The sequence below is a fragment of the Medicago sativa genome, chromosome 3, assembly GCF_051527215.1.
Source record: "Medicago sativa cultivar Bolivia chromosome 3, Bolivia_mono, whole genome shotgun sequence".
NCBI lineage: Eukaryota > Viridiplantae > Streptophyta > Magnoliopsida > Fabales > Fabaceae > Medicago > Medicago sativa.
In genome coordinates, this window is record NC_140751.1 from 77866364 (window position 1) to 77882521 (window position 16158).

The 16158-nt window shown below is 33.2% G+C and overlaps 1 protein-coding gene across 2 annotated transcripts; it reads left to right on the forward strand.

Annotated features, from left to right (window-relative positions):
* The first annotated feature begins 7645 nt into the window (after positions 1–7645).
* Positions 7646–16117, forward strand: LOC146940470 (disease resistance protein RML1B-like). Of its 2 annotated transcripts, none has more exons than XM_085754167.1 (7): positions 7646–9203; positions 11011–12100; positions 12177–12473; positions 12825–13131; positions 13319–14452; positions 14577–14707; positions 14928–16117. In XM_085754167.1, exons 1-7 carry the CDS (start codon positions 9163–9165, stop codon positions 15780–15782), a joined length of 3855 nt encoding a protein of 1284 aa, XP_085610293.1. In that variant the 5' UTR covers positions 7646–9162; the 3' UTR covers positions 15783–16117. The 2 variants fall into 2 exon arrangements, with proteins under 2 accessions (XP_085610293.1, XP_085610292.1); XM_085754166.1 differs by having other exon boundaries at positions 7646–8246.
* The last annotated feature ends 41 nt before the right edge of the window (positions 16118–16158 follow it).

Consider the following 16158-nt stretch of genomic DNA (forward strand, 5'->3'; position numbering starts at 1 on the left):
GAAGAACTTGTACAATGGTTGTTGGTTTAGTTTTCCCTTGTCATTTATATAATGTAATGTTAAGTATAATGTTAGGGAATATCCTTTTTGTTTTTTATTGATAAATGTTGGGGAATATCCTTACTGTAGGATTAAAATATCGATGTACTACTATATTAATTATGATAATTGTCTTGAGATGGCTTGTCTTGTTTTATTTTTTTGGGTTAAGAAGAATAAAGGGGTAGCAAATTTTCATTAGCAACTGAGTAAGTAATAGCTGTTAAAAAAATACTTATTGATATTGATTGATAATTCATTATCAACTGAGAATGGATGAATAATTATTTACCAATTCGAAATTGCCTCTAGTAACCAACGTTCAATTCAGGCGTGGGATACAATTTTTGTTTTGGATATTGGGCGCCAAGTCTTTTGAAGAACTAGATGGTGTTGCATGTTGATCATTTTCTAAAATTCATTGAGCTGGTTTCAGGAAGAAAAAAAACACCAATAAATTAAGAAATATGACCTAGTTGGTTACATGGTCGTATCTGAGGCAGGGTAAGGAGGGTGACCGTTATAGGCCTCAAAAAATAAGTTTAAAATTTGGATCTAAAATTGAAAAAGCATCTATTAGGCCAAAACAAAAAACAATGCTTAAATTCTTAAAGGATGTGTCGGATGTTTATGCAAATGATCTTTTGTCTGAATTGAAAGTGTTGCAAATATCTTTGTCAAATGTGTTACGTCAACATTTTAAATTATTAGTTTGTCTAACCCGCATAATGTTATCCAAATGTTTCAATTGCTTATTGAATGCTCTTAACTATGTTAATGAGTGTTACATTTGCAGAGAAGTGTTTTTTGAAGTTAAACTTATTGAAAAAACTACTTGAGACCGTTAGTGTGGCGGAGCCACGTTTGTCTCTATGCAGGCTTGTGCCCCTACTAAATTTTGAATCTCAATTCTGATATAGTGACCAAAGCGTAAGTTATGCTATTTGCTGTGTAGATTTTAGAACACTTTGGTTCAAATTGGTATTTGCTATATAATTTATTTATATCAATAAATTTTTTTTTTTGCTAAGCCGAGAGAATGGACAGGCATCAAGGGGAAGCAACGACATCCCAACTAGGTTGGCACCCCGCAGAACCCCCATCCTATGCCGCCAAACTCAGGAAAATTTTATTAAAAAAAGGAGAAAATAGTTACAAGAGGGGGGGACTAGACCAAAACCCTCAAGAAAGCAAAACAAAACAAATAAAGAAACAAAAGAAAAACAGCTGACTATGGGAGCCTAGAGCAAGGGAACCCACTCCGGTCCAAGAAGAAGTCAGTCTGAATATCCTGAGGCAACACCGATAACCAAACTTTGCCTTGAATTGTGTGACCCATATTAGCCAGAAAATCCGCGCAACGGTTGCCTTCCCTAAAGATGTGAGATGAAATAATTTGAATACCTTGGATGCATACATTATGCCATCGATTACGAAGTAAAACCGGAACAAACGACTGGTTTTTAAAGACCAAAAGAGCACTCGTCGAGTCTCTCTCTAACCAGATATTCCTCCAACCTTTCTGAACTGCATACTCCAAAGCAAGAAGAAAAGCGTAAACCTCAGCATAAAAAACAGTAGATGAGCCAATATTACAGACAAAGGCGCCTAAAAGAGAGCCTCTGTGGTCACGGAATAGGCCCCCACACGCTGCATGAGAACCAATTAGAGAGCCATCGGTGTTGACTTTAATCCAAGGGGCCGAGGGAGCCTTCCAATAGACCATCAAAATATCGCTAACACGACGATTGTGAGGAGAGACTGATAAAGCAACTAGAATATGTGCATCAGACGCCATACATTTACCATTTGATATATTACCACTAAAACTAATGGCCGCCTGAATACGAACCTTTGTGGAGTGCAAGGAGACCGGTTTGTCAGTGAAACGCAAAGAATTCCGAGCTAGCCAAATACCATGGAGTGAGTGAATTACCGCAGCCAAATGGATGTCAATAAATTGATAAAACTATGAATTGCTTCAAACTTTTATGCAACTTTTTTTTTTTGGTGTTATGTTTAAGAATAAAACTATGTTTTTTAATAGTCCTTTTGATTTTTAAATGTGTCTTTAGTTAGTTAATTTAATCCTTACATATATTTTTCACTAATCAATTTGGTATATATAATTAAGGGTTAAATATGTTTTTAGTCCCTATAAATATGTCAACTTTTCGTTTTAGTCCCTCTAAAATTTTCCTTCGACTTTTAGTCCCTCTAAAATTTTCAATCACTACTTTTGGTCCCTATTTTTAATTTAATTTTTGTATTTTTTAATGAAATTGTGCAGAAATGTGTAAAATATTCTAAAAAAAATTCCTAAAAAAAATTATAATTTTTTAACAAAACACAAATTAAATATGAATTTTTAACCGTAAAACATATAAAAATTCATATTAAATTCATGTTTTGTTAAAAAATTCTGAATTTTTTTTGGAGTGATTCTTATAATATTTTGAATTTTTTTTGGAAAATTTTATTAAATAATATGAATTCTACATATGAGTTTACTTTAAAAGAGGGACCAAAAGTGAAAATTGAAAATTTTATAGGGACTAAAAGTTGAAAGAAAATTTTAGAGGGACTAAACCGAAAAGTTGACATATTTATTTATAGGGACCAAAATTATATTTAACCCTATAATTAATATCAAAAGAAACATTTGAAGATGTGCTCATAGTTTTGATAAAATTAAAATATTTTAGTGATAACACATCACGTATTTAGAGACCCAAACGACTACTCTAAATCAGTATCGATCCTGCTACAAAATTAAAACAGGGTTTCCAAATTATTTAAGATGATGACTCTGCTACAAATTTACATAAATAGTGCCCCCACTATTCAAAGTTTCTGGCTACGCTACTAGTTAGTGTCACACAAAAAGATCGAAAGGTCTAGCCATTTTATATGTTGACAAAGATATGATAGAATGTACTGATGTAGACACAATTATTTGTTACTTTACATTTAGAAATGCTCGTGGAAATTGTTTTGAATGGACATTTGGATATAAATAAAAAAATCAATGATTTTGTATGAAGTTTTTATTAGATTATTTCTTAACATGATGAAATAAGAGAAATTATGGCACATGTTAAGGTACTAAAAATGTAAATTATTTATAAGAAATTGTGTCTATTTATTTCTTAAACTTTTGATATTTACTTCTTTCTAATAAGTACTTAGTTTTTATCGAAATCTTATCATGTACCCGAAGCATGACCCAAACTATTATCTTCAAGCAATTTTTTTGAAGGATCATCTTCAAGCGAATTACTTTCACGCTATAAAATTTCAAATTTTTTATATACTTATTAGTTAAGCTTAAATTATAAGTTAGTCTTAGGCCACAAAAATCTCATAAACGGCCTTGGTTGGTTACCTTATGTTGCACATGGAATACTACAAATGTTGTCATGTTTAAAGGTGTGTGTGTATATATATATATATATATATATATATATACACACCTCTATTTGGCATATGTTGTTTTCTCTATTTGGCAGTACAATCTCCTCTTGCGTGTTTGCATTGAGATTTTCTTAATTAAGGTGTGTATATATATATATATATATATATATATATATATATATATATATATATATATATATATATATATATATATGTTGAAGTACCTCTTGTATTTCTTTAACTTATTTTGCCTATGAAAAAACACAACTGAAAGATTACTACTAGATCCATTAAGTTGAAGATGTCTGCATCTTAAATGAATCTTCATCACATTAATCTCCAACTTCTGATTTGTGAACACTTTTATTTGTTTCCCGTAAATTTCTTTGTTGTTTCCGAATACTTTGGCCCACAAATGAAAAACCAGTACTACCGGTATATGAAGTCAATTAATCACATGACTGTGACAGAGTATCAAAAGTCAATGAATTTCATAAAAAGTCAATGGAATTAATAATTAACATTGGATCTAATAATAGTAATTACTATGATTTGTTTATTAAAAAAAAATTAGTACCTGAACACGTCTACATTAAGAAATTAGAAAATAAACCAAAAGAGGAAGAGAACAGAGATACAGAAGATGATAAAGTATTTTGTCAAAAAAATAAACATGATGAATGAGTGTATTTTATTATTCTCTTCATGTGATATATACAGGGGCAGATTCAGGATTTTTTTTGGCGTGACTGAATTTTATTCAGATAAAAAACTGTAAATAATGATGACAGACTCAAACATAAACAACATCGTAAAAGTTTAGTATTCTCTTCATCAAATCTAGTATAAGTATTAAATTTCTACAAGTGCAAGTCTACAACAAACACGTCGTAAAAGTTTATTATTCTCTTCATCAAACTTAGTATTGAACTTCTGCAAGTCCAAGTCTACGACACTAAACAAACAATCATGCTTATACTTCTCTAATTTTTAGCATTTTATTTTGTAATATTTTATTGCTTATTAGTAAAAGTCTATTGATGCTTAATTTTTTTTTCCATATTTTTTGCATCTTTTATCTGTATATAATATGACATATATTAAAAAAAGGTCCCATCCGTTTTCAAAAATAAAAAGTGATCGTACCTCCATTTATTTATATTAACTTGCATACGGAGAAGCATACCAACCTGCATAATTATGCAACCTACATAATCAACATGAAAGTTTACAAAAGACCAAATTAAATTAGTACAAGAACCAAAGACAAAGAAGAAGAAAAGACCTTTTTAATTTAACCCTTTTCAATTTAACCCTTTTCAATTTAAATATATATAGTTGATAAAGAAATAAGAAAGTAATACATAGTTAAAAAATATTTTATCAATTAATTTTATAAAGAAAATTGTTAGTTTAATACAGTTTGAGAATATTTTAAATCAATCAAGCGTTATTTACTTAATTTATTACTGGCCCCCAAACTATTTGTAGTACACAAACAAAGGAAATTACTTTTTCCATCCTATTTTTTTCTTTTCAAAATACTATTTGTTATGTAATTGATATCGAAGGTCTATGCTAGACATGACAACGGGGCGGGGCAGAGGCGAGTTTAAGTATCTCCGTCCCCGCCCTCGCTTGCATGCACCCGCACCCGTCCCCGTCCACAAATCATATTGGGAGTATATATTGAACACCCAACCCCGCCTCCAATGGGAACGGGTCTTCCGGCCCCGCCCCCATCTCCACCCGCGAAAACTCTATTTTTTTATAAAATATTTAAAAAATGCATATTTTATCATTTTTTTCATAGTAATAAACAACAATAATTATATTAATAATTAAAGACCTAATAAACTTTTTTTTTAAAAGAGCAAAATAATTATAATAATTATGTTTCTAAAGAGTAATAATATATTAAAATAGGTTGGTGTTTATGTAAATAAGATTATAAAATTTAATAAAGTAAATTTTAAGAAGCGGGTGCGGGGAGGGTGTAAGCATCCCCCGCCCCCGGACCCGCCCCCCGTACTAAAAACTCGGATTTCCGTCACACCCGCACCTGGTTAAATCGGCTTTTCCCCGTTAACTTCGGGGCGGGGGCGGCCGGGTCTAGGCGAGGGAGAGTTTTGTTGTCATGTCTAGTTTATCTGACTATCATATGATCCCTACAAAAACTACAAAACAATTTTAGGGATCGTATAAATGGGTAACACTGACCATGATATCTCTTAAACCACTCAAAACTAAAAAAAAAAAAAAAGGAAAATTTCTAGAATGGGTGACTATTGAAGAATAAATGAAAATGTTGAGTGGTTTACACGTCTATGTGTTTAATCCCCTATAGCATTGAATGTGTTTACAAGTGACATATTCAACTTACCATCAATCTAATTTATTCGGCCATAATTATGTTAGTTCTTTTGGGAGTTAAACATATTACTATAACAAGCAGTGGTAGGATGATTTACAGTAGGATAGTTGACATATGATAATTTACAAGGAAAATTATCATTAAAACCAAGTGCACAATATAAATGACATAAATATAGAATCATGACAGATATTTTAAACTTACATACAGAACTGATAGGAATCAAAATACATTTGCTTTGTTTCAGTGATTTATAATTTGTGTGGTGTTTTTGCCAAAATCTCTTTCGTTAAAAAATTATGGATTGTTGCTCAATGTCGCTAAAAATATTTTGAATCAATTGCACAATCTGCATTTATAGTTCTATTTAAAATTATGACATTAAAATTATAAGTTGGGATTGTACTATAAAATTTTGCTTTTGTCTACTACATTTATAATGTCTTAAAAATATTATTAACAGATGACAATGAGGACTGTATTAACACCACTTCAAATGTAGTGTATAAGGAGATTTTCCAAAATGTGTGAACAACCATTGTATGTTCTTAATTCTTTTATTATCTATGTAATGGATCATATCACAATATATTAGTTTCTCCATTTTTTATGACCCGGACGGTAGCATGGGTAAAAGATCTTGTCATTTAGGGGTGGGCAATTACGGGTCAAACCGAATCTACCCGATCAACCCGATGCAAATATACACATTCGGTTCGGGTTAAAACGGGTCACGGGTTGGTCGGGTTCACTTTGCGGGTTGTTATGGGTACATTCGGTTAGGTTCGGTTTAAGATTTTGGGCCCGTTGGAACCCGGACTAACCCAACCAACCCTAATTTTTATTCTGTTCTCATAGCCCCAAATTTGTTTACTAAGCCCAATTCTATCTGGCCCAAACCCAAATATGTTTACTTTTCCACTATAAATTGCATTCATCAAGTCTTCAACCATCATTCAAGCCAACCCTAGCACAAGCAGCCGCCGCACAACACAATCTCCACCGATCTCGTTCCATTTTCTTCTGTCTTTACTGAATCTTCTTCTTTTAATCTTCCCTCTTCTTCAGTTTTATTACTTAAAAGTTTTAATCTTTTTACCCCACATCTGTTTATGTAACACTGTTTTTCCACAATCAATTGATTCATCATTTATACATTTTGTCTACTGATCCCTTGAATCATTAAATCAGTGACCTATAATTTTCCTGGTTTTAAAGTTTTACTTCTTCCTGAAACTGAAACTATTTTATTGTAGTTTTGAGTTTTACTTCAGTTTGTGCTATCTGTTTTGTCTGTACAAAAACAATGAAGTTAGATGTTGATTTGTAATTTCAATTTGTATTTCAATGGCCAACAATCAAGAAGACATATCTGTATCTAATGGAAACTGATTAAAATCAACAACTAAATTACGAAATAATTAAAACATAAATTCATATCAATTGTGCCATGTATTTAATTTAAAAATTTGAGAACAATCGAAAAAATAAGAGACAGATCTGGACAAAATAAAAAAGTGGCAACCCGTTAAACCGAACCGTTGAACCCGACGAACCCGACGAACCGAACCCGAAAAACCCGAAAAGAAATATAGTTGTGTTAGGGTCTTGAGAGACAACCCGTGGGTTTACTCGGATTTGGGGTTTGGACCCTAACCCGGACCGACCCGAACCGATGCCCAGCCCTATTGTCATTATTGTAAAAATTGTTAGCGACAAAGAAATAAATGAGAAAGACTTTTAAATTTTGGATAGGTCAATCCCCTATAGCATTGAATGTGTTTCCGCCCCTGCTTTACACGTCTGATCTGTTAGAGCAGAATACTTATTTTTCCTTAAGTGTAAGCAAACAAGTTAACAAATCTGTCCAAAAAAAAGAAAGAAAGTAAAGTTAACAAAAAAAAAAAAAAAACACAATGATCAACGTTGCTGCTTCTTCTACTTCTCTGATGCTGTCTCCTAAAAAATATGATGTTTTTCTTAGCTTTCGAGGCGAAGATACTCGCGACAACATCACAAGCCATCTTTGGGAAGCACTGAACCAAAAGAAAGTTGAAACATATATAGACTACAGGCTTGAAAAAGGAGAGGGGATAGGGCCATCACTCATCACAGCCATTGAAGAGTCACATGTTTCTGTTGTCATATTTTCAGAAAATTATGCTTCATCCAAGTGGTGTTTGGATGAAATTGTGAAGATCATGGAATGTAAGAAAGATCGGGGACAAATTGTGATACCTGTGTTCTATAAAATAGATCCATCACATGTGAGAAATCAGAGAGGAACATACGAGAAATGGTTTGCAAAACATGAGTTAGATCTCATCATGAGCAACAGTAGTCAAAGCAGGGTGTTCAATTGGAGAAGTGCTCTCACAGAAGCTGCCAATTTGGCTGGCTGGGACTTTCAAACTTATAGGTATATATAGAATTTATATTTATATTCATTCAATCTTGTTTCTCATGCAGCCAAAGGGTTAATTTCCATATTATTTTTTTTCCAATTGCACCTTTCTTTAATCTCTGAAGTTAACTTCTTGTATATTTGTTTTTTTCTTCTTTCTAAAACCTTATTGTATATTTGTTTTTTTTTTTCTTTCTAAACCCTTGTTGTATATTTGTTAATGAGGTGATCAAAATTAAAATTGGGATTATTCCGAATAATTCGTCCGTGAAGAAACTCATTAACAACTTATTACCTTAACACTTTGTTGGTACCGTTTTGGCGTCTATAGGCTGCAAATAATTTTTTTTTTTTTTTGTGTGTGGGGGGTGAGTGACAAAATTAGTTGGGTGTAACGGGACGATATTTATAGGCCGAAGAAATATGGTTGTTTGGGAGTGAAGGATATTTAAGACTCTTTAATATGCCACTTTTATTGAGGTAGAGGTGGCGGCTTTTAGAGGAAGGGGAGTCCCAATGGAAAAAGGCGGTGAAGGCAAAATATTTCATTAGAGTAGCCTCTAATCCGGATTTATCATGCTCTAGTAGACTAGAGTCTTTGTGGTGGAGGGATGTTTGTGAATTAGGGAGCACCTCAGGTCATGAGGGAATTGGTTTTTGGAGGCGTTAAAAAAGAAATTTGGCAACGGGAGTAGACACGCTGTTGGAAGGATCATTGGTGTGGTGAAATGACTCTTCTTCATTCGTTTCCCCGCCTTTTGGGAATATTAGAGCAAAGGAATATTGTTTAGTCTCTGGAATAGAGGATTGGGAGGACGACCAATTGTGTTGGAAGATTGAATGGAGGAGACTTTTTGGTTTGTTTGGGAGGAAGAACTTCGTAAGAGGTTTATGGATTTGATTCTATCGGTGCAAATAGCTTCATGTGAAGATGTTTGGAGTTGTCAAGGTGATCCTCAAGCAAATTTTTCGGTAAGCACATTCCACATTTATCTTTGCAATAGTGTCTTCCCTTCCTATATGATGAGTCAAAAAGTAAAAGTTATAGCTAATGTGTGGGGAAGTTATGCTCCATCAAGTGTTAGTTTTCTCTTGACAATTGCTATTAAACCGCCTACCAACTAGAAAAAACATTTTCAAGAGGCGGGTGATCGGTGATGCTAGGGACTCAGATTGGTGGTGGGATGATGGAGGTGTTAGAATCCGAGGATCATTTGTTCCCTAGGTGCGGTTTTGCTAGTGCAATATGGTAAGGAATATTAAAATGGTTAGGGGTAGTAATTGTGCCTCCGGAGAACATTTTTGCTTTGTTAGAAATTTTCGCCTCATGTGCTCGGAAAGGATAAGGAGAGAAGGGTGTGTTGTTGGCTTGGCATCGATCATATGGGATATTTAGAAGGAGAGGAATGACAGAATATTTAGCGGTAAAACCATAAAGGTGGCGGACATGATTGAGACAATAATTTTTTTTGGAGAATGTTGTTTATTACGAAAAGCTAACATATGAAAGGCAAGAATTACACTCTTTTAACTATCCATAATCTATTTCTTATATTACCGCAATACCCTTATATGGTAAGTTGCTCTCTACTATCGTGCAAATGCGTTCTGTACTGAATAGCAATGCTCAATTTTTTATTTATTTAATTTTATCTTGGAGTTAGTTTTTGGATAGAAATTTGGGTCCTCTGTCTTTATTATGAATGGTATATTACCATTTGGTTATACACCCTCCAGTCACAATTATAAGTAAAAATTTATTTTTTAGGTTCATTCAATAAATGATGTATATAGTCTAACAAAGACCACATATATCATTTATTAAATGAATCTAAAAAGTGAATTTTTGTTTATTAAGGTGATTTGTTGGTTGAGTTTTAAACATGTTTCATAAAATTTTTTAATGAAGAGGAGTACTATTTGTACTTTGATTATGGAAATTTACAACCACTTGTATTTATTTCAATAAATTACTTCTTTTGCTGTTAAAAAAATGCAAGTTTGAATGTCAAGTAAACGATGCTTTTCTGATTTCATACACTTACGTCCATTTCAACAATGACCTTTTCAATATGATATATAAAATGATAAAACAATCATACGATACTTGTGATGTTTAAATGTCCCTCATGGTCAATGCATACATGTTAACAAAAGTCGTTTGAGTATAGATTAGTTGACATGAACAATGCATTGTTATATATATATATATATATATATATATATATATATATATATATAGGGGTCGGTGTTTGTACTCTGAACATCCTATTTATTCATCTTAAAATGTAGAATTAGTCTTTAGACTACTAGACAAAAAAATTAAAATTTACATCATTTGTTCTTATTTACTAGTATTAATTATTAATCATTGTCATTTTATTTATCTAAAAAATACCTATCATTCATCGTCATATATCAAGATGGAGCACAATATTAATTAAAAGCGATGCACATAATATTCATTTATCATATAGTTATAATGAAATAATTAATATTACATTTAAAATGAAAACATTTATATGAAACTTATTTAGAGGCATTTCTTTTCTTCTTTCTAAAATAACAACTATTCAAGTGGGATGGAGAGAGTTGGAGGCCATGGTTCAAGAATCTTGGCAAGTGAAAAAAGCTAACATAACAATTAACATACTAACATTTTCTATTTAAAAAAATATATTTGTATTATTATATTGTACATAGCATTTTGTTTCTCTTTTCTCTTTTTTGGATCAAATTGATATTCATTTAATTATACTTGTGACCATTTCCATGTCAGGTCTGAATCTCAATTCATCAAAGACATTGTTAAAGACATTTTGCAACGACTGAATCTCGTACAACCCATTGAATTGAAGGGAGTTGTGGGAATTGAGGAAAACTATGAAGGTGTTAAATCATTATTAGAAATGGGATCAAAAGAAGTTAGAGTGATTGGGATATGGGGCATGGGTGGCATAGGGAAGACCACCCTAGCAATTGCTTTACATGCCAAACTATTTTCTCAATTTGAAGGTCATTGCTTTTTGGCAAATGTAAGGGAACAAACAGAAAAGAATAGTATAGATTTCTTGCGCAACAAGCTTTTTTCAGAGCTGTTAGAGGAAGAGAATCTACATGTTAATGTACCCAAAGTTGAATACCGTTATGTCAACAATAGGCTTAGACGTAAAAAAGTTCTTATTGTTTTGGATAATGTGGCTAACTCAGAGCAGTTAGATGATCTAATCAGTGATTATGAATGTTTGGGACCAGGAAGTAGAGTGATTGTAACGACTAGAGATAAGCATATAATTAGCAATGTTGATGAAATATATGAGGTCAAGGAATTGAATAAGCAAAACTCTCTTCAGCTTTTCTGTTTGACTGTATTCAAAGAAAAGCATCCTAAAAGTGGATATGAAGAGCTCTCAGAAAGTGTAATTGCATATTGCAAAGGCAATCCTTTGGCTTTAAAAGTTTTGGGTGCACGTCTTCGTTCAAGAAGTGAAGAAGCATGGAAAAATGAATTGGAAAAACTTCAGAAGATTCCAGAAATGAAAATTCAGAATGTGTTAAAATTGAGTTATGATGACTTAGATAGTGATGAACAAAACATATTTCTAGACATAGCATGTTTCGTTAAAGGAGAATCTAAAGATCGCGTGACAAGTTTATTGAAAGCTTGTAATTTCTTCCCGGGCATTGGAATAGATGACCTTGTAGAAAAGTCTCTTGTAACCATTTGTAACAAGGGTACGATACAAATGCACGATTTGATACAAGAAATGGGCTGGAATATTGTTCATCAAGAATCTCCCAAAGACCCTGGAAGCAGAAGTCGATTGTGGGATCCCAACGACGTGTATGATGTACTGAAATATAATAAGGTTAGTAATTACTAGTATTTTTAGAAAATGAATTCATACATGCATGAACATTTATTAATGAATTTTTATTTGTCAGGGAACTGTAGCGGTAGAAGGAATAACTTTAGATGTGTCTAAAATTGAGGATCTACATTTGAGCTCTAATTCCTTTGCAAAAATGTCTGAGATGAGATATCTTAAATTCCATTATGGGACGTGCAACGGGGCAAGAATTTATCTTCCCAACGGTCTGGAATCATTGTCTGACAAATTGAGGTACATTGAATGGCATAGATGCTGTCTGAAGTCTTTGCCATCAAAATTTGATGCCAAATTGCTTGTAGAGCTTTCTATGCCTTACAGCAACCTTCAAAAGCTTTGGGAAGGAGTTCAGGTAATCAATGAAGACTCTTTTTACATCAGTTCAACTGGGATCGTAATAGAGAATGTGTTTGCAAAAAACAAAAATCATGAAACATTATAAAAATTTTGGTTAGGGTTTCAAATGAATAGAATGCGTTCCTCTTAATTTCCTATGTTAACAGCAAAGAAACGGCGTTAACAAGCCAGGGTAGTTAGTGTCAATTAGAAAATTAAACAAGGGAGGTTGGTGTCTATTTAAAAACTAGAAGGGGTGTGTGTGTCATTTAAACAAACTTTCAAGGGAGGTGAGTGTAATTTTTTTTATTATTCATGCTAGTTTTCCGTTGCTAATTCCACATTTATGTTTTTTTTTTCTTTTCAGAATCTTGTGAATTTGAAGGAAATTGATCTTAGATTCTCCAAAGAGCTGATTGAGGTACCAGATTTGTCTATGGCTAAGAATTTGGAAGGATTATCACTTTCTCAATGTAGAAATTTGCGTGAAATCCATCCTTCCATTCTGTCACTCGACAAGCTTCTAGACCTCGAACTGGAAGGTTGTGCAAAGATTGAAAGTCTTCAAACTGAAAATCATTTAAAATATCTCCGAAGCATCCAACTCAGCAATTGCTCATCTCTGAAAACATTTTCAGTCTCGTCGCACAATCTCGACAAACTGTGGTTAGATGGTACATATTGTAACAATTCTTGATAGAAGTCATTGATCAGAGAAAAGTATATTAAATAATGTGAGAATTATGATTACACGAAGAAATACATTAGAGAAAAGATATTTGGACAACTTAAGTTGTAAACCACCGTGTGTGTGTGTGTGTTATCCGATATAGCTAATAGCTAATATTTTACATTTAATAGGTACATCTATTCAACAACTTCCGGCATCAATTTGGTCCTGCCCGAAACTGAAGATGATTGATTTACACAATTGTGACAATCTTGTGGGTTTTGGAGACAATATTAAAAACTATATGGCAGTTAGTTCTGTTAATACTCTGGTCCTTTCTGGGTGCAAACAACTTAATGCATCAAATCTCTATTTCCACCTCAAAGCATGCCAATCAACTTTAACCATATTGGATTTAGAAAATTGTTGCAACTTAGAGGCACTCCCTGATAGCATTGGTTTATTATCATCATTGCAACGCTTAAGGCTAAGTGGAAGCAATGTTGAGAGTTTGTCACCAAACATAAAAAATCTTAACAACCTCAAAGAAATAAGGTTAGACAACTGCAAGAAACTCGTGTCCGTGTCTGTGTCTGAGCTTCCACCGTCACTGCGATTGTTTAGTGCTATTAACTGCATTTCTCTTGTTACTGACCTTACTACATTGGACATACCCTTTGAACATAGATCGAAACCTCAACCATATCCTCAGTCTGTGTTCTTCCCTGGATCTCAAGTTCCTAAGCGATTTAGTTTTCGTTCTGAAGAAAATTATCATCGGTGTTCAACTTCTGCAGTAACAGTTGGGAATCTTCCAGAATCTGGTTTATACGGTTTTGTGTTTTGCCTGGTTCTTTCTAAATCAAATGACAAGTACAGAGGTGTTCAATGCAATATTGACCAAAATTCCAAAGACATAGGGGGAAGAGCTACCTCTTTGGGTAATTTACATTTGGTTAGGGATCATGTGTTTCTTTGGTATCTTGACATTAGAGGTGCTGCTTCACACATCTCTTTGCATGGCCAAATACAAAAACGTGGAGGATGGGATAATCCTTACAACATGTCCTTTCAATTTTCACTTGAAAACGAGGAGGGAGAATGGTCAACAGAGAGGATAATAGGTTGTGGGGTGTTACCACTTTATCACTTAGAAGAATCCAATAATTATGATGAGAAGAATGAGTTGCAAGTCACAGAAATTGGATCTTATCATATAAATGAAGAGGACCAGACTAAGAAATTGCATCAAGTTACAATTGCAACTTGCATTAAAGATGAAAAACTGGACTCCAATAAAACATCTTCGTCTCACATCTTTGTAGGTATGTATTGAAATCTTTGCTCTATCGATACTCTATTACTAATTGAGTTTATTTTTTCTAGAGCAATCAAAAGGCTAATCAAGACAAAAAATTACTTTATTAATCTTATATTTTTGTTTGCCAGTTCCAACAGCCACAAATACAAATGGTTGCACGAGAAACCCACAAAGTTTCGAGGAAGAGGAATGCTATGAAAGTTCTGTCAAAAAATTAAAGGCTTGCTATACAAATACAAGTTCAACACCTAAGAGTCAAGTAAGCGACTCATCTGCACCACCATTCCTCATTTTCATGTAAATTGCATAAGTATTTTTTCTCTCGTATTCTTACAACTTTGCATATAACTCTATTATATACTTATTTTGCCAAATAGACCACTTGATTGAAATTTTATATCAAAAATATAAACCCCTCCCTCTAATTATAGGATATGTAATAAAATTTCCTTGGTCTTTATTGAATCTTTTTGTCTCAGTTTGACACTGTAATAGCTTCCAACAAGGACTCAAACCAGACTATTGAAGTGGTGTCAGAAGAAGAAGACTTGACCAACAATGAGCAAGTGATGTTGGACAGAGTTGTTAGTCATGTGAAGATCGATAGTCCGCACCTTGAATCAGACTCTTGGGATCCAATTTCCGAACTAGAAAGTTTGTTACATGATAGTTATAAGTTGTCTCCTATGTGCGCTGACTCAACAATTGTTTCAGTGCTCCAAGATCCAAATGTTGCAGCTATTCTTGAAAATTTAGAAACCCTTTTGGAGACACCACTTGAAATTCTCTCTTCAGACAAGGAAGTGAAGAAAAAGTTCCACAAAATTTTGGAACAACTTGGCCAATTTGAAAACCAAATCCCTATTAAGCTTCATCATGCTATTTGTAAGTTAAGAACTTTCATTGAAGGGGTTGATGTCAGATTTGTGAGTGCTCAAAATACTATTCAAGATTATGACCAACTGCTTCAATCAAGGTCACTTATATCAAAGAAATTTGAAAGTTCCAAAGCCAGAGAATCCCAAATTATTTCTGAAATATCTCGAGGTAAAATACAATTTGAAAAGATCAATTCTGAGATTGTTGAGTTAGAGCAAAAGTTAAGTGGTCTTGTTAAGCTTAGAGACAAGGTGAAGAGGGAGTTGGAGCATTTTGAAGTGATAAATAGAAACCTTAAGACACAGGTTGCACAACATTGGCTTCCTGAATGTAAGACTGTCTTAAAGAATTTGAGGGAGTCTGAAACTTCTTACAAAGTGGCCTTATCCAATAAGAAGAAAGTTGAAGATGAATGGGTTGATCTTAAAAAGACATTTTCTGCCAATAAAATTTGATATATCAATTCATGCATATATTAACATTTAGTTATTTTGTCACCTTTGTGGATTCAAATTCACAATCAACATCTGGTTATCTTGATATTCGATTGTAATTGTCGACTCCATTGATGCAAAAAGAGAAAGACACTACCTCTCTGGATAGCTAAAAAACATATATGAATCAAGTGCTCATACAAAATACATTCATATGTTGCCTATTTATAGGTGTTTGGAAGATAAATTTAGAAATAGATGTTTCCAAGATTTTCAAGACATTTTTACACTTGATCATTATGATGACTATTTCTATGTACTGTTAGTCTATTCTATTCTATTCTAGAAATTACTAGTATCACATTCTCCAGAAGATTTATTCATATCAATCGTATAA